General features: G+C 52.5%; 1 protein-coding gene across 2 annotated transcripts in view; it reads right to left on the minus strand.

The window, feature by feature from the left end:
• Positions 1 to 1,091: 1,091 nt before the first annotated feature.
• The window catches only part of LOC144488290 (dual specificity tyrosine-phosphorylation-regulated kinase 1A-like), a 47,921-nt gene continuing 24,949 nt past the window's right edge, over positions 1,092 to 24,063 (minus strand). Inside the window, exons 7-11 of one of the 2 annotated variants that reach the window (XM_078206338.1) lie at positions 23,580 to 23,726; positions 23,327 to 23,467; positions 22,532 to 22,835; positions 6,910 to 7,013; positions 1,092 to 3,013 (exon numbers count right to left, since the gene is read on the minus strand). In XM_078206338.1, coding sequence (XP_078062464.1) covers positions 2,516 to 3,013; positions 6,910 to 7,013; positions 22,532 to 22,835; positions 23,327 to 23,467; positions 23,580 to 23,726 — 1,194 coding nt within the window. In that variant the 3' untranslated portion in view covers positions 1,092 to 2,515. The remainder of the gene's footprint in view (positions 3,014 to 6,909; positions 7,014 to 22,531; positions 22,836 to 23,326; positions 23,468 to 23,579; positions 23,727 to 24,063) is intronic. The other variant, XM_078206339.1, reaches the window with a different exon arrangement.

Genomic DNA, 24,063 nt, shown 5'->3' on the forward strand with positions numbered 1-24,063 from the left:
GTGTTTGGGTAACAGGGAGGGGGTAGGTCTGGTTTGAGGATGTGCATGAGAATGACTTCAACATACTGTGCAAGTGGATTAGAAACGGATGATAAAGTTTCATTTTTACATCAGTTTCCATCTCCAGTATCCCAAAATTCTTCAGAGGTGATAAATCAGTTTGGTAGTGAGGTTACTGCTATAATGAAGGAAACCCACGCGGACACGGGGAGAATGTGCAGACTCAGTCACCCGAGGCTGGAATCGCACCCAGCTCCCTGGCACTGACGTAGCAGCACTAACCACTGTGCCCCCGGGAATCGAACCCAGGACCCTGGCGCTGTGAGGCAGCAGTGCTAACCACTGTGCCACCGGGAATCAAACCCGGGACCCTGGCACTGTGAGGCAGCAGTGCTAACCACTGTGTCACCGTGCCCCCGGGAATGGAACCCGGGTCCCTGGCACTGTGAGGCAGCAGTGCTAACCACTGTGCCACCGTGCCCCCGGGAATCGAACCCGGGTCCCTGGCGCTGTGAGGCAGCAGCGCTAACCACTGTGTCACCGTGCCCCCGGGAATCGAACCCGGGTCCCTGGCGCTGTGAGGCAGCAGCGCTAACCACTGTGTCACCGTGCCCCCGGGAATCGAACCCGGGTCCCTGGCGCTGTGAGGCAGCAGCGCTAACCACTGTGTCACCGTGCCCCCGGGAATCGAACCCGGGTCCCTGGCGCTGTGAGGCAGCAGCGCTAACCACTGTGTCACCGTGCACACCTTCAATAACATAATGCAGTGTTGTTGAACGTGGGTTGGAGTTGTGGAAGAGCTGCAAACACACTGTTGTGATTGGACTGAGTGACAGCTGACTGGAGTCTCCCACGCCAACGTATCCAGGCTGGAAAACACGACACAGTTCTATCCATGTACAGTAAGGTCAGGTTCAGACACACGCACACCAGCTTGTGTGTGTGTATACACACACAGATACCTGCAGTTTCTCTCACACCCATCCAAAGGGCACACAGATACCCACCCATCTCCCCCACATGCCCCACACTCTCAGCCACACCCACGCCTGGCTCCTTCAACAGCACAAATGAGATTTTACAATCACCGGCATTTTTATATATTTTTAAAACAAAGTGTTAGGAAAAAAAAAGACATTTTAAAAGACAAATCTAAAATCCTGTACACATTTACCCGCCCACTTTTCAGACATTTCCCAGTGATACCTCGAGACAGTCTTTGGTACAATAAATTAAAAAAAAGACAAAAGCTAATTGTCACTATGCTCTGAAACTAATGCTTTTCCATATCCCCTTTTTGTAAAAAGTCCTCCTGCCCCAGAGTCTCTGTGGGAGCTGTACCCCCCCCCCGCCACACACCGTGTGGGGAACTCAGAGTAGGGGCAATAGGCTGCCTTTAATACTGAACGCTAGCACTGTATTTCCATGTTCCCCACATCTGCCCACACCTCAAGCAGGACGGGGCAACAGATAGAGGCACAGAAGTCTCCAGAAGCTGTGGAAATGGAGATGGGCTGCAGCCAGGAGCTCCACAATTCCATACACACACGCGCACACACACACAAAACCAACTCGAATGAAATAAAGAGAAGTCACTGTAGTGTTAGATTAGGATAGCTGCAGGAACGCAGGAGAGCTGAGGGGAGGATTGGCAGAGAGAGGGAGGATCGACAGGAGGGGCAGGGAGGAGAGATGGAGTGAGAGCGAGGGAGTGAACTAGAGAGATGTGTGTACTCTGACCAATCCAACAGAATACCTTTTACTGATCAGCCAGGAAGAAAAGGAGAGACGACAGAGGCTGTGAGGGACTCCAGAAGCACTGTCCTGTGTCTTTGCACCAGTGTTTGGGAACAGTAAAGATAGCCATGAAATCAGGAGAGGAAAGGCAGAGAGAGGGGGAAAGTAACTGAGGTGAGAGAGATCGAGAGTGAGAGCCTGTCTGAGTGAGAACGAGGGAGAGAGCACCAGATTGAGAGAGAGCCAGAGTGAGAGACAGAGAGCACCAGAGTGAGTGAGAGAGAATGCGAACGAGACAGCTTGAGAGAGAGTGAACCAGATTGAGTGAGAGTGAGCGAGTCAGAGTGAGGAAAGAGAGAGTGTGAGAGAGCTAGTTTGAGAGAGAGCACCAGTGAGAGAGAGTGCCAGAGTCAGGGAAAGTGAGAGAGTGAGCCAGGGTGTTAGAAACAGGGGTGGGAGACCGAGACACAGAGAGAAACCAATTCCTGGATGGACAGGGATCAGAAACTCCACCATTTTCTCAGCAAAACATCCCAACAAAGCCCTTGGAAGCTCTGGCACAGACTATTGAATAAATGAGAGAAAACAAACGTACAGGAGAGCTCAGCTCAGATCAGCAAGTTGCAATGAAATAGTCACTGGCCCTTCACTCGAGCAGGCCCTGCTCCCCTCCCTCCCCACCCTGACCCATGCAGCACTTGATCAATGTTATGGCTTTATTTATTTCCATCTTTTATATAATATATAGAATTTGCTTTTTTTATCTGTGAAGTTCTTATCAGGAAGTGGCTGCTGAGCTTTGCTGGGGACAGAAGGCCATCATGGGCGTGCTGTCTGCTTCACCTCTGGATCCCAGCTGCCTGGAGCCCCTGGAGGTGCTCTCAGTCTCGGGGCATGGGGGGCCAGGCGCCGGGTACAGGCTGTGCACAGGCATGACGGTCCTAGTCCGAAGGTGCAAAGCCGAGGATCCTCGCGGCGTGGAGTCCGGACTCTGGGGGGAGAGGAGGAGGAAGGCGTGGGCAGAGGCAGCAGACTCAGAGGCCAACGGCGGGGAGGCCGACAGCAGCTGGCGATGGTGGTGATGATGGTACTGCTGTGGCACCCTGGCGCTCCCGTGGCGGTACAAGTGCTGCTCGTTACCTTGGAGGTGCGGCTGTGGAGCCCCAGTCATGGGGTGAGGAAGCAGCGGGGGGTACAGGTCGCTGCTGCTTCGTGTTGGTGCGTCTCCGCTGGTCCACAGGCGCAGCTGCTGCTGCTGCATTGAAGGCAGTGGAACCTACAAACAACAGAAAACAGCAACATCAGCAATGACAGAATGGTCAGCTTAACAACCAGGCTCAACCAAAACCACCTGCAAACCACCCTTTCCACATCTCATTCAACCCGGCCCTGTACGCTGCGGTGGGGGGAGCAGGGTCACACATCTCAATTCAGGGCATTAATGGGAACTGGGTTCTACTTAATATTCCCTGGGTTAGAGAGAGAGGGGAAATCAGCCAGGGTTCCTGCTCCTGATCACTGTCCAGTGATCCCTGGGTTAGAGAGAGAGGGGAAATCAGCCAGGGTTCCTGCTCCTGATCACTGTCCAGTGATCCCTGGGTCAGAGAGAGAGAGGGGAAATCAGCCAGGGATCCTGCTCCTGATCCCTGTGCAGTGATCCCTGGGTTAGAGAGAGAGAGGAAATCAGCCAGGGTTCCTGCTCCTGATCCCTGTCCAGTGATCCCTGGGTTAGAGAGAGAGGGGAAATCAGCCAGGGTTCCTGCTCCTGATCACTGTCCAGTGATCCCTGGGTTAGAGAGAGGGGAAATCAGCCAGGGCTCCTGATCACTGTCCAGTGATCCCTGGGTTAGAGAGAGGGGAAATCAGCCAGGGCTCCTGATCACTGTCCAGTGATCCCTGGGTTAGAGAGAGAGGGGAAATCAGCCAGGGTTCCTGTTCCTGATCACTGTCCAGTGATCCCTGGGTTAGAGAGAGAGGGGAAATCAGCCAGGATTCCTGCTCCTGATCACTGTCCAGTGATCCCTGGGTTAGAGAGAGAGGGGAAATCAGCCAGGGTTTCCTGCTCCTGATCACTGTCCAGTGATCCCTGGGTTAGAGAGGGGGGAAATCAGCCAGGGTTCCTGCTCCTGATCACTGTCCAGAGATCCCTGGGTCAGAGAGAGAGGGGAAATCAGCCAGGGTTCCTGCTCCTGATCACTGTCCAGTGATCCCTGGGTCAGAGAGAGAGGGGAAATCAGCCAGGGTTCCTGCTCCTGATCACTGTCAAGTGATCCTTGCTGGTGAGTGCTTCTGAGTTGCTGCGCTGAAGGAAGTGAGGATGGAAATTGTAGCAGCGCTGGTCATAATCTTCCCGTCTTCTCTGACTCCGAGGAGGTGCCAGAGGACTGGAGAATTGCAAAGGTTATGCCCTTGTTAAAAATAGATTATAAAGATAAGCTCAACAATTACAGAGCAGTCAGTTTCACATCAGTGGTGGGAAAACTCCCAGAAACAATTCTTCAGGAATTAGGAATCACATTGAAAAATGTGGGATTGGGAAGAGCCAGCATGGATTTCTAAAGGGGAAATTGTGTCTCTCTAACTTGCTGGAGTGTTTTGTGGGAGGTGACAAGAGGAGGTTGATGAGGGTAATGCTGTGGATGTGGTGTATATAGACTTTCGGAAGGCATTCAATACAGTGCCACACAACAGGCTTTTGAGAAAAGTTACAGCTCATGGAATAAAAGGGACAGCAGCAACATGGACTCAAAATCAGCTGAATAACAGGAGCAGAGAGTAAGGGCCAGTGGATATTTTTCAGGCTGAAGGAAGGTTTGTCTTGGAGTTTCCCAGGGGTCGGTACTGGGGCCCTTGCTTTTCCTGATACACATTAATGATCTCGATCTCGCTGTGCAGGGCACAGTTTCAAAGTTTGCAGATGCCACAAAACTTGGAAATATTGTAAACTGTGAGGAGGACTGTGTAGAACTTCCAAAGGATGGAGACAGGTTGGGGGAGTGGGTGGACAGGCGGCCGATAACTTTCAATGTGGAGAAGTGTGAGGTGATGCATTCTGGGAGGAAGAGCATGGAGAGAAAACATAAAATAGAGGGTAAAATTCTCAGAGGGGGCGGGAGCAGAGGGAGCTGGGGGTATCTGTGCAGAGACCAGTGTCGGTGGGACAGGGGGAGAGAGCAGTTAATGATGCAGATAGTATTCTGGGATTTATTAACGGGCACAGAGAACAGGAGCCAGGAGGTTGTGCTGAACTTATACAAGACACTGGTCAGAGCTCAGCGGGAATATTGTGCACAGTTCTGGGCGCCGCGCTATAGGAAGGATAGAACATCGAACATAGAAAAAATACAGCACAAACAGGCCCTTCGGCCCACAAGTTGTCACAGTACTTGCAACAGCATCAGGATGAGACTCCAGCCATGCTCAGTGAAGCTGCAGGAATCCCGCTCCCGCTCCCACCTACTGGAGATGGCGGAGTAAAGCAGGAAACTCCACAATGACAGCACGACCTTCTTCAGAGTCCACACACCATCCCCTGCCTCTTCTCTCATTTAGTGGCCCTGCGTCCTTTTCCAAAGGTGGATTCTTCAGCTGTAGGAGGTTGGAGTAGGGGGGAGACGAGGGGGGCAATGGACTCTTGACAATCCTTACAAAGACACAGCGATGAAACAAACTTCATGCAAGGGAACAACACGGCCCCAGGAAGCTGGGCAACACAGTGGGCACAGCAGCACACTGGCACAGCGGGTCACAGCGTTAGCCATTAGCTGGAGCCCGTACACGGGGAGAATAAGACACAGGCAGACGTGCGCACATACACACAGATATACACACAAATAGATATATATATATATATGCACACACACACACAGATATACACACGCACACAGATATACACACAAATAGATATATATATATATGCACACACACACACAGATATACACACGCACACAGATATACACACAAATAGATATATATATATATATGCACACACACACACACAGATATACACACGCACACAGATATACACACAAATATATATATATATATGCACACACACACACAGATATACACACACACAGATATACACACAAATATATATATATATATGCACACACACACACAGATATACACACACACAGATATACACACGCACACAGATATACACACAAATATATATATATATATGCACACACACACACAGATATACACACACACAGATATACACACAAATATATATATATATATATGCACACACACACAGATATACACACGCACAGATATACACACGCACACAGATATACACACACACACAGATATACACACACACACAGATATACACACACACACAGATATACACACACACACAGATATACACACACACACAGATATACACACACACACAGATATACACACACACACAGATATACACACACACACAGATATACACACACACACAGATATACACACACACACAGATATACACACACACACACAGATATACACACGCACACAGATATACACACGCACACAGATATACACACGCACACAGATATACACACGCACACAGATATACACACGCACACAGATATACACACGCACACAGATATACACACGCACACAGATATACACACGCACACACAAACAGATATACACACGCACACACAAACAGATATACACACACACAAACAGATATACACATGCACACACACACACACACACACATATACACACACATCAGTCACATAGGTCACAATCACCAGCTTTACAAATAAGATAAAAGATGGGCAGTCACTGAAAAACGTGACACGTAGCCTGCACTCTGCACAATACTTTACCTCTTCAACAACCAACTAAAGAATACAGCCAAGATGTCCGAAATGAAGCAAAGAAAACACACAAGAGTTACTTCTGAAGACAGTGAGTGTCGGGAGGGAGGAAGGCCCGGATCTTCCTGAAGAAAAGAACTGCATGTCAGTCTGGGAGCAGGCTTCTCCTCCATTGCCGTGAATGGGATCCAGGAAACTGGCAGGGTGTCTTCACCATGTCGGACAGACTGTGCTGCGTTCAGACCAGGAGCTTTTTGACTATCATTGGCTTGTGACCCTCCCAATTCCCCAACATGCACTGATCAATAGCTAGGTCACTGAATGGAGAGGTTCGGAGACCCCGTACCTGTGGACTGTGCATTTCATAGTCCGTGTGAACCTCGGTGCTGTTGAAGTATCGGTTGGTGTACCGCTGATTCCGGGTCTCACTCGAAGAGCCGCTGGAGCCACCTGGGAGTAGGAACGGTCAACGGTTAGAAGTGGAGACCCCAGGAGCAGGGACTCGATTGGGTGGAGGGGTAATGGTGAAAGAGTGAGGGAGACACAATCAAACAGGGAGATAGAAAGCACACAGAGACACTGCAGGTACAAAACACAAGCAGCTGACAACAGCAGCATGGAAAAGGAGCAAGACATTCAAATAGTTACACAGGCCACGGAACAGGACCAACATTCTGGACAAAAACCATAACCAATCCCCCAACTCCGACTGGAAATGGAACAAAATCAAAGCAGCAGCAAACATCAAACCCATCCAGGAGCGCAGAGTGACAAATAACCCATTAGAACACACAGCACACGGTATGGTGCCCCAGTGTTATACAGCAATAGGCCCGTCCCCACCAGTACTGTACCCCAGTGTTATACAGCGATAGCCCCGTCCCCACCAGTCCTGTACCCCAGTGTTATACAGCAATAGCCCCGTCCCCACCAGTACTGTACCCCAGTGTTATACAGCGACAGACCCGTCCCCACCAGTACTGTACCCCAGTGTTATACAGCGACAGACCCGTCCCCACCAGTACTGTACCCCAGTGTTATACAGCGACAGACCCATCCCCACCAGTACTGTACCCCAGTGTTATACAGCAATAGCCCCGTCCCCACCAGTACTGTACCCCAGTGTTATACAGCGACAGACCCCTCCCCACCAGTACTGTACCCCAGTGTTATACAGTGACAGACCTGTCCCCACCAGTACTGTACCCCAGTGTTATACAGCGATATCCCCGTCCCCACCAGCACTGTACCCCAGTGTTATACAGCGAAAGCCCTGTCCCCACCAGTACTGTACCCCAGTGTTATACAGCGATAGCCCCGTCCCCACCAGTACTGTACCCCAGTGTTATACAGTGACAGACCTGTCCCCACCAGTACTGTACCCCAGTGTTATACAGCGATATCCCCGTCCCCACCAGCACTGTACCCCAGTGTTATACAGCGAAAGCCCTGTCCCCACCAGTACTGTACCCCAGTGTTATACAGCGATAGCCCCGTCCCCACCAGTACTGTACCCCAGTGTTATACAGCGATAGTCCCATCCCCACCAGTACTGTACCCCAGTGTTATCCAGCGATAGCCCCGTCCCCACCAGTACTGTACCCCAGTGTTATACAGCGATAGCCCCGTCCCCACCAGTACTGTACCCCAGTGTTATACAGCGACAGACCCGTCCCCACCAGTACTGTACCCCAGTGTTATACAGCGATAGCCCCGTCCCCATCAGTACTGTACCCCAGTGTTATACAGCGACAGACCCGTCCCCACCAGTACTGTTCCCCAGTGTTATACAGCGACAGACCCGTCCCCACCAGTACTGTACCCGAGTGTTATACAGTGACAGACCCTCCCCACCAGTACTGTACCCCAGTGTTAAACAGTGACAGACCCGTCCCCACCAGTGCTGTAACCCAGTGTTATACAGTGACAGAACCCTCCCCACCAGTAATGTACCCCAGTGCTATACAGCGACCGACCCGTCCCCACCAGTACCGTACTCCAGTGTTATACAGTGACAGACCCATCCCCACCAGTATCGTACCCGAGTGTTACACAGGGACAGACCCGTCCCCACCAGCACTGTACCCCAGTGTTATACAATGACAGTCCCGTCCCCACCAGTACTGTACCCTAGTGTTATAGTGACAGACCCGTCCGCAGTACTGTACCCCAGTGTTACACAGCGACAGACCCGTCCCCATCAGTACTGTACCCCAGTGTTATACAGCAACAGACCCGTACCCAACAGTACTGTATCCCAGTGTTATACAGTGACAGACAGGTCCCCACCAGCACTGCACGCCAGTGTTATACAGAGACAGACCCGTCCCCACCAGGGCAGTACCCCAGTGTTACACAGTGACAGACCCGTCCCCATCAGTACTGTACCCCAGTGTTGCACAGTGACAGACCCGTCCCAACCAGTACTGTACCCCAGTCTTATACAGTGATAGACCGATTCTCACCAGTACTGTACCCCAGTGTTATACAGCAACAGACCCGTCCCCATCAGTACTGTACCCCAGTGTTACGCAGTGACAGACCTGTCCCCACAGTACTGAAACCCAGTGTAACACAGTGACAGACCCGTCCCCACCAGTATTGTACGCCAGTGTTATACAGAGACAGACCCATCTCCGCCAGTACTGTAACCCAGTGTTATACAGTGACAGACCCGTCCCCATCAGTACTGTACCCCAGTGTTATACAGCTACAGACCCGTCCCCATCAGTACTGTTCCCCCGTGTTATACAGTGACAGACCCGTCCCCACCAGTACTGTACCCCAGTGTTATACAGCGACAGACCTGTCCCTACCAGCGCTGTATCCAGTGTTGTACAGTGATAGGCCCGTCCCCACCAATACTGTACCCCAGTGTTAAAAAGCGATAAATCTGCCCCCACCAGTACTGTACCCCAGTGTTATACAGGGACAGGCCCGTCCCCCCAGTACTGTACCCGTGTTAAAAAGCGATAAATCTGCCCCCACCAGTACTGTACCCCAGTGTTAGACAGCGACAGACCCCTCCCCACCAGTACTGTACCCCAGTGTTATACAGGGACAGGCCCGTCCCCACCAGTACTGTACCCCAGAGTTATACAGTGACAGGCCCGTCCCCACCAGTACCGTACCCCAGTGTTATACAGTGACAGACCCATCTCCACCAGTACTGTACCCCAGTGTTATACAGTGACAGACCCATGTCCACCAGTACTGTACCCGTGTTACACAGTGACAGTCCCATCCGCACCAGTACTGTACCCCAGTAGTATACAGCGATCGATCCGTCCCCCTCAGTACTGTACCCCAGTGTTATACAGCAACAGATCCGTCCCCACCGGTCCTGCACCTCAGTGTTATACAGAGACAGACCCATCCCCACCAGTACTGTGCCCCAGTGTTATACAGTGACAGACGCGTCCCCACCCGTACAGTACCCGTGTTATACAGTGACAGACCCGTCCACACCAAAGAACAAAGACCAGTACAGCACAGGAAACAGGCCCTTCGGCCCTCCAAGCCTGTGCCGCTCATTGGTCCAACTAGGCCATTCGTTTGTATCTCTCCATTCCCAGACTGCTCATGTGACTATCCAGGTAAGTGTTCAACGATGTCAGCGTGTCTGCCTCCATCACCCTACTTGGCAGCGCATTCCAGGCCCCCACCACCCTCTGTGTAAAAAACGTCCCTCTAATATCTGAGTTTTCCCTCGCCCCTCTCACCTTGAGTCCGTGACCCCTCGTGATCGTCACCTCCGACCTGGGAAAGGCTTCCCACTGTTCACCCTATCTATACCCTTCATAATCTTGTACACCTCTATTAGGTCTCCCCTCATTCTCTGTCTTTCCAGGGAGAACAAGCCCAGTTTACCCAATCTCTCCTCATAGCTAAGACCCTCCATACCAGGCAACATCCTGGTAAACCTTCTCTGCACTCTCTCTAACGCCTCCATGTCCTTCTGGTAGTGCGGCGACCAGAACTGGACGCAGTACTCCAAATGTGGCCTAACCAGCGTTCTATACAGCTGCATCATCAGACTCCAGCTTTTATACTCTATACCCCGTCCTATAAAGGCAAGCATACCATATGCCTTCTTCACCACCTTCTCCACCTGTGTTGCCACCTTCAAGGATTTGTGGACTTGCACACCTAGGTCCCTCTGTGTTTCTATACTCCTGATGGCTCTGCCATTTATTGTATAACTCCTCCCTACATTAGTTCTTCCAAAATGCATCACTTCGCATTTATCTGGATTAAATTCCATCTGCCATTTCTCCGCCCAATTTTCCAGCCTATCTATATCCTGCTGTATTGTCCGACAATGTTCATCGCTATCCGCAATTCCAGCCATCTTCGTGTCATCCGCAAACTTGCTGATAACACCAGTTACACCTTCTTCCAAATCATTTATATATATCACAAATAGCAGAGGTCCCAGTACAGAGCCCTGCGGAACACCACTGGTCACAGACCTCCCACCGGAAAAAGACCCTTCGACTGCTACCCTCTGCCTCCTGTGGCCAAGCCAGTTTTCTACCCATCTAGCCACCTCTCCTTGTATCCCATGAGCCTTAACCTTCTTAACCAACCTGCCATGAGCGACTTTGTCAAATGCCTTACTGAAATCCATATAGACGAAATCCACGGCCCTTCCTTCGTCAACCGTTTTTGTCACTTCCTCAAAATACTCCACCAAATTTGTAAGGCACGACCTCCCTCTTACAAAACCATGCTGTCTGTCACTAATGAGATTGTTCCGTTCTAAATGCGCATACATCCTGTCTCTAAGAATCCTCTCCAACAACTTCCCTACCACGGACGTCAAGCTCACTGGCCTATAATTACGCAGGTTATCCCTGCTACCCTTCTTAAATAATGGTACCACATTCGCTATTCTCCAATCCTCAGGGACCTGACCTGTGTCCAATGAAGAGACAAAGATTTCCGTCAGAGGCCCAGCAATTACATCTCTTGTCTCCCTGAGCAGTCTAGGATCGATGCCATCAGGCCCTGGGGATTTGTCAGTTTTAATGTTCCCTAAAAAACCTAACACTTCCTCCCTTGTAATGGAGATTCTCTCTAACGGGTCAACACCTCCCTCTGAGACACTCCCAGTTAACAAGTCCCTCTCCTTTGTGAAAACCGATGCAAAGTATTCATTTAGGATCTCCCCTTTTCTCTTAGGTTCAAAGCATAATTCCCCTCTGTCCCTGAGAGGTCCGACTTTTTCCCCGACAACTCTTTTGTTCCTAACATATGAATAAAATGCCTCAGGATTCTCCTTAATCCTATCTGCCAAGAACAGTTCGTGACCTCTTTTTGCCCTTCTAACTCCCCGTTTGAGTTCTATCCTACTCTCTCTATTCCTCCAGAGCTCCATCTGTTTTCAGTTGCCTGGACCTAACGTATGCCTCCCTTTTTTTTTTGACCAGTCCCTCAATTTCCCTGGTTATCCACGGCTCTCGAATCCTACCTTTCCGATCCTTCCTTCTTACAGGCACATGCCTGTCCTGCAGCCTTATCAACTGTTCCTTAAAAGACTCCCACATGCCAGACGTGGACTTACCCCCGAACAGCCTCTCCCCATCAACGGCCACCAATTCCTGCCTAATCCGGCTATAGTTAGCCTTCCCCCAATTTAGCACCCTACCCTTAGGACAACACTCGTCCTTGTCCATTACTATCCTAAAGTTAACAGAGTTGTGGTCACTATTTGCCACATGTTCCCCTACCGAAACTTTGACGACCTGACCGGGCTCATTTCCCAGAACTAGATCCAGTATAGCCCCCTCTCTAGTTGGGCTATCTACATACTGTTCCAAAGAACCTTCCAGTACGCATTTTACAAATTCCTCCCCGTCCAGACGCCCAGCCCTAAGCACTTTCCGGTCTATACCAGGGAAATTGAAGTCTCCCACTACAACAACCCTATTTTTTCTGCACTTATCCAGAATCTCCTGACATATCCGTTCCTCCACTTCCCGTGGGCTGTTGGGTGGCCTGTAGTATACCCCCAGCATAGTGATTGCACCTTTCCTGTTTCTGAGCTCCACCCACATTACATGACCCCTCTAAGTTGTCCACCCTCTGCACCGTTGTAATATGCTCCCTAACTAATACCGCTACTCCCCCATCTTTTTTAGCCCCTCCTCTGTCTCGCCTAAAACACTTATACCCCGGAATATTCAGCTGCCAGTCCTGTCCTTTTAACCATGCCTCCGTCACCGCAACCACATCCAAATTCCGCGTAAGCATTAAGGCCCGAAGTTCGTCTGTTTTACCCGTTACGCTCCTCGCATTGAAGCAGATGCACTCCAGACCTCCAGGCCCACTCAGGTCATCCTGCTCCAGAATGCTCCTCTTCTTAGCTAGCTTTGCCCTGGCCCCCAGCTCGACCCCAGCCTCAGTATTTACTGACCTACTGTTTTGATCCCCACCCCCCTGCCACACTAGTTTAAACCCTGCCGAAACACTCTCGCAAAACTCCCAGCCAGGATATTTGTGCCCTTCCAGTTAAGGTGTAACCCATCCTTTCCGTACAGGTGCCATCCTCTTATGAAGACTTCCCAATGATCGATGAATTTGAAACCTTCCCTCTTGCACCAGTCCTTTAGCCACGTGTTCAATTGTAGAATCTCCTGGTTCCTGGCCTCACTAGCACTAGGCACTGGGAGCAGTCCAGAGATTGCTACCCTAGAGGCCTTATTTTTTAGCCTAGCACCCATCTCCCTGAATTGCTCTCGTATGACCCCCCTGCTCTTTCTACCTACGTCATTTTCACCAATGTGTACAATTACATCTGTTTGATTACCTTCCCTTTTTAATATGCTTCCTACCCTCTCGGAGACATCCAGTACCCCGGCACCAGGGAGGCAGACTACCATCCTGGATTCTCGTTCGCACCCACAGAACCGCCTGTCCGTGCCTCTAACCATCGCATCCCCCACCACTATTTCTCTCCGAATCCCCTTCTTTCCCTTCTGGGCCTCTGAGCCTGTCTCTGGGCAGGCGGTCTGGTCTTCGTCGCTTACCCCTGGAGAGATCCCTCTCCACAGAATCCAAAACAATATACCTATTTTGGAGGGTAACCACAGGGGATCCCTCCACTGACTGCTCACTCCCTTCCCCTCTCCCATCTGTTGCCCAGCCCTTAGTATTATGGGAGACTGCCACTGGGGTACTTTCTGGTACATTACCCTTCTGACTTTTACCCTTCCTAACTGTGACCCACTTGTCTTCCTTCTGAGGCCCCGGTGTGACTACCTGCTTATTATCTCATTTTCCCTAACTAAACTGAGGCCATCGAGCCACAGCTCCAGCTCCCTTACACGGTCCCGCAGGAGTTGCAGTTCCATGCATCTGGCACACTTATGGACCACCGGGAGGCAAGTCGATTCCAGGAACTCCCACATCCCACACCGAATGCAGCAATCTGGCCTCTCACTCATACCTGCCATTTCCTTTGTAGTTTTGGATTAAAAAAACGTTCCTTGCCTCCGCCTGTTTTCGCCAAAGCCCTCGGAGCCAAAGCCCTCGGAGCAAAAGCCCTCGGAGCCAAAGCCCTCGGAGCCAAAGCCCTCGGAGCAAAAGCCCTCGGAGCAAAAGCCCTCGGAGCAAAAGCCCTCGGAGCAAAAGCCCTCGGAGCAAAAGCCCTCGGAGCAAAAGCCCTCGGAGCAAAAGCCCTCGGAGCAAAAGCCCTCGGAGCAAAAGCCCTCGGAGCAAAAGCCCTCGGAGCAAAAGCCCTCGGAGCAAAAGCCCTCGGAGCCAAAGCCCTCGGAGCAAAAGCCCTCGGAGCCAAAGCCCTCGGAGCCAAAGCCCTCGGAGCCAAAGCCCTCGGAGCCAAAGCCCTCGGAGCCAAAGCCCTCGGAGCCAAAGCCCTCGGAGCCAAAGCCCTCGGAGCCAAAGCCCTCGGAGCCAAAGCCCTCGGAGCCAAAGCCCACACTCTGCTCCCTACTCACTCCGCTGCCCGCTCAGAAGTGCGTATATAACCCATCTGTTATATAGTGACAGACCCGTCCCCACCAGTACTGTACCCGTGTTATACAGCGACAGACCTGTCCCCACCAGTACTGTACCCCAGTGTTATACAGTGACAGACCCATCCCCACCAGTACTGTACCGCAGTGTTATACAGTGACAGACCCGTCCCCACCAGTACTGTACCCCAGTGTTATACAGTGACAAACCCGTCCCCACCAGTACTGTACCGCAGTGTTATACAGTGACAGACCCGTCCCCACCAGTACTGTACCCCAGTGTTATACAGTGACAAACCCGTCCCCACCAGTACTGTACCCCAGTGTTATACAGTGACAAACCCGTCCCCACCAGTACTGTACCCCAGTGTTATACAGTGACAGACCCGTCCCCACCAGTACTGTACCCCAGTGTTATACAGCGACCGACCCGTCCCCACCAGTACTGTACCCCAGTGTTATACAGTGACAGACCCATCCCCACCAGTACTGTACCCCAGTGTTATACAGTGACAAACCCGTCCCCACCAGTACAGTACCCCAGTGTTATACAGTGACAGACCCGTCCCCACCAGTACTGTACCCCAGTGTTATACAGTGACAGACCCATCCCCACCAGTACTGTACCCCAGTGTGAAACAGTGACAGACCCATCCCCACCAGTACTGCACCCCAGTGTTATACAGTGACAGACCCGTCCCCACCAGTACTGTAACCCAGTGTTATAGTGACAGACCCGTCCCCACCAGTACTGTACCCCAGTGTTACACAGTGACAGACCCGTCCCCACCAGTACTGTACCCCACTGTTATACAGTGACAGACCCGTCCCCACCAGTACTGTATCCCAGTGTTATACAGTGACAGACCCAACCCCACCAGTACTGTACCCCAGTGTTATACAGTGACAGACCCGTCCCCACCAGTACTGTATCCCAGTGTTATACAGTGACAGACCCGTCCCCACCAGTACTGTACCCCAGTGTTATACAGCAACAGACCCGTCCCCATCAGTACTGTCCCCCAGTGTTAGAGACAGACCCATCCCCACCAGTACTGTGCCCCAGTGTTATACAGCCACAGTCCCGTCCCCACCAGTACTGTACCCAGTGTTATACAGAGACAGACCCATCCCCACCAGTACTGTACCCGTGTTATACAGTGACCAACCCATTCCCACCAGTACTGTACCCCCGTGTTATAGTGACAGACCCGTCCCCATCAGTTCTGTACCCCAATGTTATACAGCGATAGCCCCGTCCCCACCAGTACTGTACCCCAGTGTTATACAGCGATAGCCCCGTCCCCACCAGTACTGTACCCCTGTGTTATACAGTGACAGACCCGTCCCCACCAGTACTGTACCCCAGTGTTATACAGTGACAGACCTGTCCCCACCAGCACTGTACCCCAGTGTTATACAGTGACAGACCTGTCCCCACCAGCACTGTACCCCAGTGTTATTCAGCGACAGACCCATCCACACCAGTACTGTACCCCAGAGTTATACAGTGACAGACCCATCCCCACCAGTACTGTACCCCAGTGTTATACAGTGACAGACCCGTCCCCACCAGTACTGTGCCCCAGTGTTATACAGTGACAGACCCGTTTTCACCAGTACTGTACCCCCGTGTTATACAGTGACAGACTCGTCCCCACCAAAACTGTACCCAGTGTTACACAGCGACAGACCTGTCCCTGTGCGTACTGCAGCCAGTGTTATACAGGAACAGACCCGTCCCCACCAGTACTGTACCCCAGTGTTATACAGGAACAGACCCGTCCCCACCAGTACTGTACCCCAGTGTTATACAGGAACAGACCCATCCCCACCAGTACTGTACCCCAGTGTTATACAGGAACAGACCCGTCCCCACCAGTACTGTACCCCAGTGTTATACAGTGACAGACCCGTCCCCACCAGTACTGTACCCCAGTGTTATACAGTGACAGACCCATCCCCACCAGTACTGTACCCCAGTGTTATACAGTGACAGACCCATCCCCACCAGTACTGTACCCCAGTGTTATACAGGAACAGACCCGTCCCCACCAGTACTGTACCCCAGTGTTATACAGTGACAGACCTGTCCCCACCAGTACTGTACCCCAGTGTTATACAGTGACAGACCCATCCCCACCAGTACTGTACCCCAGTGTTATACAGCGACAGACCCAACCCCACCAGTACTGTACCCCAGTGTTATACAGTGACAGACCCGTCCCCACCAGTACAGTACCCCAGTGTTATACAGCGACAGACCCAACCCCACCAGTACTCTATCCCAGTGTTATACAGTGACAGACCCGTCCCCACCAGTACTGTACCCCAGTGTTATACAGCAACAGACCCGTCCCCATCAGTACTGTCCCCCAGTGTTAGAGACAGACCCATCCCCACCAGTACTGTGCCCCAGTGTTATACAGTGACAGATCCATCCCCACCAGTACTGTGCCCCAGTGTTATACAGCCACAGTCCCGTCCCCACCAGTACTGTACCCAGTGTTATACAGAGACAGACCCATCCCCACCAGTACTGTACCCGTGTTATACAGTGACCAACCCATTCCCACCAGTACTGTACCCCCGTGTTATAGTGACAGACCCGTCCCCATCAGTTCTGTACCCCAATGTTATACAGCGATAGCCCCGTCCCCACCAGTACTGTACCCCAGTGTTATACAGCGATAGCCCCGTCCCCACCAGTACTGTACCCGTGTTATACAGTGACAGACCCGTCCCCACCAGTACTGTACCCCAGTGTTATACAGTGACAGACCTGTCCCCACCAGCACTGTACCCCAGTGTTATTCAGCGACAGACCCATCCACACCAGTACTGTACCCCAGAGTTATACAGTGACAGACCCATCCCCACCAGTACTGTACCCCAGTGTTATACAGTGACAGACCCGTCCCCACCAGTACTGTGCCCCAGTGTTATACAGTGACAGACCCGTTTTCACCAGTACTGTACCCCCGTGTTATACAGTGACAGACTCGTCCCCACCAAAACTGTACCCAGTGTTACACAGCGACAGACCTGTCCCTGTGCGTACTGCAGCCAGTGTTATACAGGAACAGACCCGTCCCCACCAGTACTGTACCCCAGTGTTATACAGTGACAGACCCATCCCCACCAGTACTGTACCCCAGTGTTAGACAGTGACAGACCCGTCCCCACCAGTACTGTGCCCCAGTGTTATACAGTGACAGACCCATCCCCACCAGTACTGTACCCCAGTGTTATACAGTGACAGACCCGTCCCCACCAGTACTGTATCCCAGTGTTAGACAGTGACAGACCCGTACCCACCAGTACTGTACCCCAGTGTTATAAACGGACCCACCCCCACCAGTACTGTACCCCAGTGTTATACAGGAACAGACCCGTCCCCACCAGTACTGTACCCCAGTGTTATACAGGAACAGACCCGTCCCCACCAGTACTGTACCCCAGTGTTATACAGGAACAGACCCATCCCCACCAGTACTGTACCCCAGTGTTATACAGGAACAGACCCGTCCCCACCAGTACTGTACCCCAGTGTTATACAGTGACAGACCCGTCCCCACCAGTACTGTACCCCAGTGTTATACAGTGACAGACCCATCCCCACCAGTACTGTACCCCAGTGTTATACAGTGACAGACCCATCCCCACCAGTACTGTACCCCAGTGTTATACAGGAACAGACCCGTCCCCACCAGTACTGTACCCCAGTGTTATACAGTGACAGACCTGTCCCCACCAGTACTGTACCCCAGTGTTATACAGTGACAGACCCATCCCCACCAGTACTGTACCCCACTGTTATACAGCGACAGACCCAACCCCACCAGTACTGTACCCCAGTGTTATACAGTGACAGACCCGTCCCCACCAGTACAGTACCCCAGTGTTATACAGCGACAGACCCAACCCCACCAGTACTCTATCCCAGTGTTATACAGTGACAGACCCGTCCCCACCAGTACTGTACCCCAGTGTTATACAGCAACAGACCCGTCCCCATCAGTACTGTCCCCCAGTGTTAGAGACAGACCCATCCCCACCAGTACTGTGCCCCAGTGTTATACAGTGACAGATCCATCCCCACCAGTACTGTGCCCCAGTGTTATACAGCCACAGTCCCGTCCCCACCAGTACTGTACCCAGTGTTATACAGAGACAGACCCATCCCCACCAGTACTGTACCCGTGTTATACAGTGACCAACCCATTCCCACCAGTACTGTACCCCCGTGTTATAGTGACAGACCCGTCCCCATCAGTTCTGTACCCCAATGTTATACAGCGATAGCCCCGTCCCCACCAGTACTGTACCCCAGTGTTATACAGCGATAGCCCCGTCCCCACCAGTACTGTACCCGTGTTATACAGTGACAGACCCGTCCCCACCAGTACTGTACCCCAGTGTTATACAGTGACAGACCTGTCCCCACCAGCACTGTACCCCAGTGTTATTCAGCGACAGACCCATCCACACCAGTACTGTACCCCAGAGTTATACAGTGACAGACCCATCCCCACCAGTACTGTACCCCAGTGTTATACAGTGACAGACCCGTCCCCACCAGTACTGTGCCCCAGTGTTATACAGTGACAGACCCGTTTTCACCAGTACTGTACCCCCGTGTTATACAGTGACAGACTCGTCCCCACCAAAACTGTACCCAGTGTTACACAGCGACAGACCTGTCCCTGTGCGTACTGCAGCCAGTGTTATACAGGAACAGACCCGTCCCCACCAGTACTGTACCCCAGTGTTATACAGTGACAGACCCATCCCCACCAGTACTGTACCCCAGTGTTAGACAGTGACAGACCCGTCCCCACCAGTACTGTGCCCCAGTGTTATACAGTGACAGACCCATCCCCACCAGTACTGTACCCCAGTGTTATACAGTGACAGACCCGTCCCCACCAGTACTGTATCCCAGTGTTAGACAGTGACAGACCCGTACCCACCAGTACTGTACCCCAGTGTTATAAACGGACCCACCCCCACCAGTACTGTACCCCAGTGTTATACAGTGACAGACCCAACCCCACCTGTACTGTACCCCAGTGTTATACAGTGACAGGCCCATCCCCACCTGTACTGTACCCCAGTGTTATACAGTGACAGGCCCATCCCCACCTGTACTGTACCTCACTGTTATAGAATGACAAACGCGTCCCCACCAGTACTGTACCCCAGTGTTATACAGCGACAGACCGTCCCCACCTGTACTGTACCAGTGTTATACAGTGACAGACCCGTCCCCACCAGTATGCAACCCAGTGTTACACAGCGACAGACCCGCCCCCACCAGTACTGTACCCCAGTGTTATACAGCGACAGACCCGTCCCCACCAGTACTGTACCCCAGTGTTATACAGCGACAGACCCGCCCCCACCAGTACTGTACCCCAGTGTTATACAGCGACAGACCCGTCCCCACCTGTACTGTACCCCAGTGTTATAGTGACAGACCCAACCCCACCAGTACTGTACCCCAGTGTTATACAGTGACAGACCCGTCCCCACCAGTACTGTACCCCAGTGTTATACAGGGACAGACCCGTCCCCACCAGTACTGTACCCCAGTGTTATCCAGTGACAGACCCGTCCCCACCTGTACTGTACTGAGTGTTCGACTGCCTTATTGAATCCACAAATGAAGGTGAAAAGCCAAAGGAGAAAGTAAAAGTTGATGATAAGCACAAGAGTATAGACAGATGGAATGATGGTGTTGACTGGCAAAGAAAGAGCAGTGTCCTGACAAGCCTGGATATAAACTCCAGGAGAAGGAGCTGGAGACAAGCTGCTATTCTTTCATCAGAGTTGTATCTGGAAGCTCGTGGAGCATAAGAATGGTTTTCTGGTGCTGCTCGTGCTTGTTCCAGCATAGCACATCATTGGTTCCAAGAATCGACCAGGATGATCATGTACACCGTCAATTATCAGACACATGTTACAGGGCAGCCCACCAGACACTCTGCTCCATGAGAAACACTGCAAGAGAATCAGTCCTGGCTTCCTCTCACACATTCCACAGCAGCAATCACTGGACCGTGATCAGGAGCAGGAACCCTGGCTGATTTCCCCTCTCTCTGACCCAGGGATCACTGGACAGTGATCAGGAGCAGGAACCCTGGCTGATTTCCCCTCTCTCTCTGACCCAGGGATCTCTGGACAGGGATCAGGAGCAGGGACCCTGGCTGATTTCCCCTTTCTCTAACCCAGGGATCACTGGACAGGGATCAGGAGCAGGAACCCTGGCTAATTCCCCCCCTCTCTCTCTCTAACCCAGCGATCACTGGACAGTGATCAGGAGCAGGAATCCTGGCTGATTTCCCCTCTCTCTCTAACCCAGGGATCACTGGACAGTGATCAGGAGCAGGAATCCTGGCTGATTTCCCCTCTCTCTCTAACCCAGGGGTCACTGGACAGTGATCAGGAGCAGGATCTCTGGCTAATTCCCCCCCTCTCTCTCTCTAACCCAGGGATCACTGCACAGTGATCAGGAGCAGGAACCCTGGCTGATTTCCCCCCTCTCTCTAACCCAGGGATCACTGGACAGTGATCAGGAGCAGGAACACTGGCTGATTCCCCCTCTCTCTAACCCAGGGGATCTCTGGACAGTGATCAGGAGCAGGAACCCTGGCTGATTTCCCCTCTCTCTCTAACCCAGGGGATCTCTGGACAGTGATCAGGAGCAGGAACCCTGGCTGATTTCCCCTCTCTCTAACCCAGGGATCACTGGACAGGGATCAGGAGCAGGAACCCTGGCTGATTTCCCCTCTCTCTCTAACCCAGGGATCACTGGACAGTGATCAGGAGCAGGAACCCTGGCTGATTTCCCCTCTCTCTAACCCAGGGATCACTGGACAGTGATCAGGAGCAGGAACCCTGGCTGATTTCCCCTCTCTCTAACCCAGGGATCACTGGACAGGGATCAGGAGCAGGAACCCTGGCTGATTTCTTCTGAACTCGACAGTGAATTTACAACCAGGGATAAGGTGACCATGAACTGTGGAAGATAGATCCCTGGGTTAGAGAGAGAGGAAAAATCAGCTCTGACGCAGGGTCATCCAGACTCTAAACATTGGCTCCATTCTCTCCCCACAGTTGCTGTCAGACCTGCTGAGGTTTTCTAGCTTTTTCTGTTTTTAGAAATCATAGAAACCCTACAGTGCAGAAAGAGGCCATTCGGCCCATCGAGTCTGCACCGACCACAATCCCACCCAGACCCTACCCCCATATTCACCTGCTAATCCCTCTAACCTGCGTATCTCAGGACACTAAGGGGCAATTTTAGCATGGCCAATCAACCTAACCCGCACATCTTTGGACTGTGGGAGGAAACTGGAGCACCCGGAGGAAACCCACGCAGACACGAGGAGAATGTGCAAACTCCACACAGACAGTGACCCGAGCCGGGAATCAAACCCAGGTCCCTGGCGCTGTGAGGCAGCAGTGCTAACCACTGTGCTACCGTGCCACCCGGGTCCCTGGAGCTGTGAGGCAGCAGTGCTAACCACTGTGCTACCGTGCCACCCGGGTCCCTGGAGCTGTGAAGCAGCAGTGCTAACCACTGTGCTACCGTGCCACCCGGGTCCCTGGAGCTGTGAAGCAGCAGTGCTAACCACTGTGCTACCGTGCCACCCGGGTCCCTGGAGCTGTGAAGCAGCAGTGCTAACCACTGTGCTACCGTGCCACCCGGGTCCCTGGAGCTGTGAGGCAGCAGTGCTAACCACTGTGCTACCGTGCCACCCGGGTCCCTGGAGCTGTGAAGCAGCAGTGCTAACCACTGTGCTACCGTGCCACCCGGGTCCCTGGAGCTGTGAAGCAGCAGTGCTAACCACTGTGCTACCGTGCCACCCCGCACCTTTCAGGTTCTAGCAACCGCAGCATTTGATCTGTAGAAGATGGATGGTTGATGGAGGGAGGGCAGTGGATCAGGGCAATGAGGGTGGGTGGATGAGGGAGGGGGGCCTGTACCTGAGCTGGACAGAGAGCTGGCAGTGCTAGCTGACTGGCTGTGTTCCACTGAAGGGCTGGTCGAGATGCTGTTACTTGTGTTTGTCCCTTCATCCAGTGTCTTCTTGAAGAAGTTGTGTTGAAGTGCATAGAAAGGGGTGATTCGTGTTTTCGGGTCATAGTCCAGCATCCTCAGAATCAAGTCCTTGAACTTCAAGTACTCGGCGGGTGTGTGGCCAGGTTCACCAGCTCGCCGCCCATTGGGACCCCCAGTCTCGATGCCAATGATGTTGTGGAGTTTACGTGAGGCAGCTGCTTTGTATTCCTGAGAGGAGAGGAGGGGGTACGGTTACAATCCCAGCTGCTCCTATTGCTTTCCAGTGTCACCCCCCACTCACCAGTGGCACCAGACCCCCTGCCCTCGCCGTTACCCACCCCTCACTGCCCCCCTTAGCCATGTGCCATCCCCCTCGCCCCCCTCCCCCCGACCCCCCCTCAACCTCGCCACCCCTTCGCCCCAACCCCCTCCTCGCCCCGACCCGCCGCCTTGCCCCAACCCCTGATACCCCCTCGCCCCGACCCCCGTCTCCCCCATCTCGCTCCGATCCGCCCCCTCACCCCCCCTTGCCCTCGCCCCGAACCCGCCTTGCCCCCCTCCCTCTGCACTCTCCTCCACCCCCTCCCCCTGACCCTGATACAGGGAGCTGCGTGTGGAGTTGCTCCCTTTCTCCAGCCCGCATGCACTGTGAGGACAGATACACAGCCCAGCAAACCCGCTTTCCGAACGGTTTAGTGCCACCAGTACCCCACACATACCTTCTTCATATCCTTCACTTTCTTGATGACCCATAGTCCGTCAGAGAGCTTCTCAAAGTACTTGCGGGCTTTGGGTGCTTGTTCCAGCATGTGACTGGGAGGAATGCCAACAACCTCCACTATCTTATTCATCTGATCCACCTGAAGGGGGAAAGCAGAGAAGGAGAAGCATTAGGTAGCGACAGCACAGAGCTGGGGAGAGGCAATAGCTCCAACACTGCACCGTAAGCAGGCAGGAGGACCGTAATCTCACCTCGTTCGACCCGCTGAAGAGAGGCTCTCCGGTGTGCATCTCCACCAGGATACAGCCCAGGGACCACATGTCAATGGCCAGGTCATAGGGCATGCCAAGCAGCACTTCGGGGGAGCGATAGAAACGGCTCTGGATGTACTGGTAGATCTGTGGGAAGAGAGAAACTCGGCTAAGCAGGCTGCACACTTTAACAACGGCTGCTTGGAGGAAGTCTGAAGCAACATCCAGTACAAAGTGGACAGTCAGGCACGAGGCTGCGTGACAGCTCTGGCAGAGTCACACTATAGAGAGGTCGCCAGTGTAACAGGCTTCCTATGTTTATCAACCAGCACAGCAGCTTCAAACAGTTACCCAAGCGGGGACAAATATAACAGCTCAACATCTCACAGGATACCAGCTCCCGGCTACCTGTTATTCTATATATAAACCCATTCCAAACCCCTCGATTAGATTCCAGTCTGTAACTTACTCCCGGGTACCTGTT

This window comes from Mustelus asterias, unplaced genomic scaffold, assembly GCF_964213995.1.
Source record: "Mustelus asterias unplaced genomic scaffold, sMusAst1.hap1.1 HAP1_SCAFFOLD_1441, whole genome shotgun sequence".
NCBI classification, from domain to species: Eukaryota; Metazoa; Chordata; class Chondrichthyes; order Carcharhiniformes; family Triakidae; genus Mustelus; species Mustelus asterias.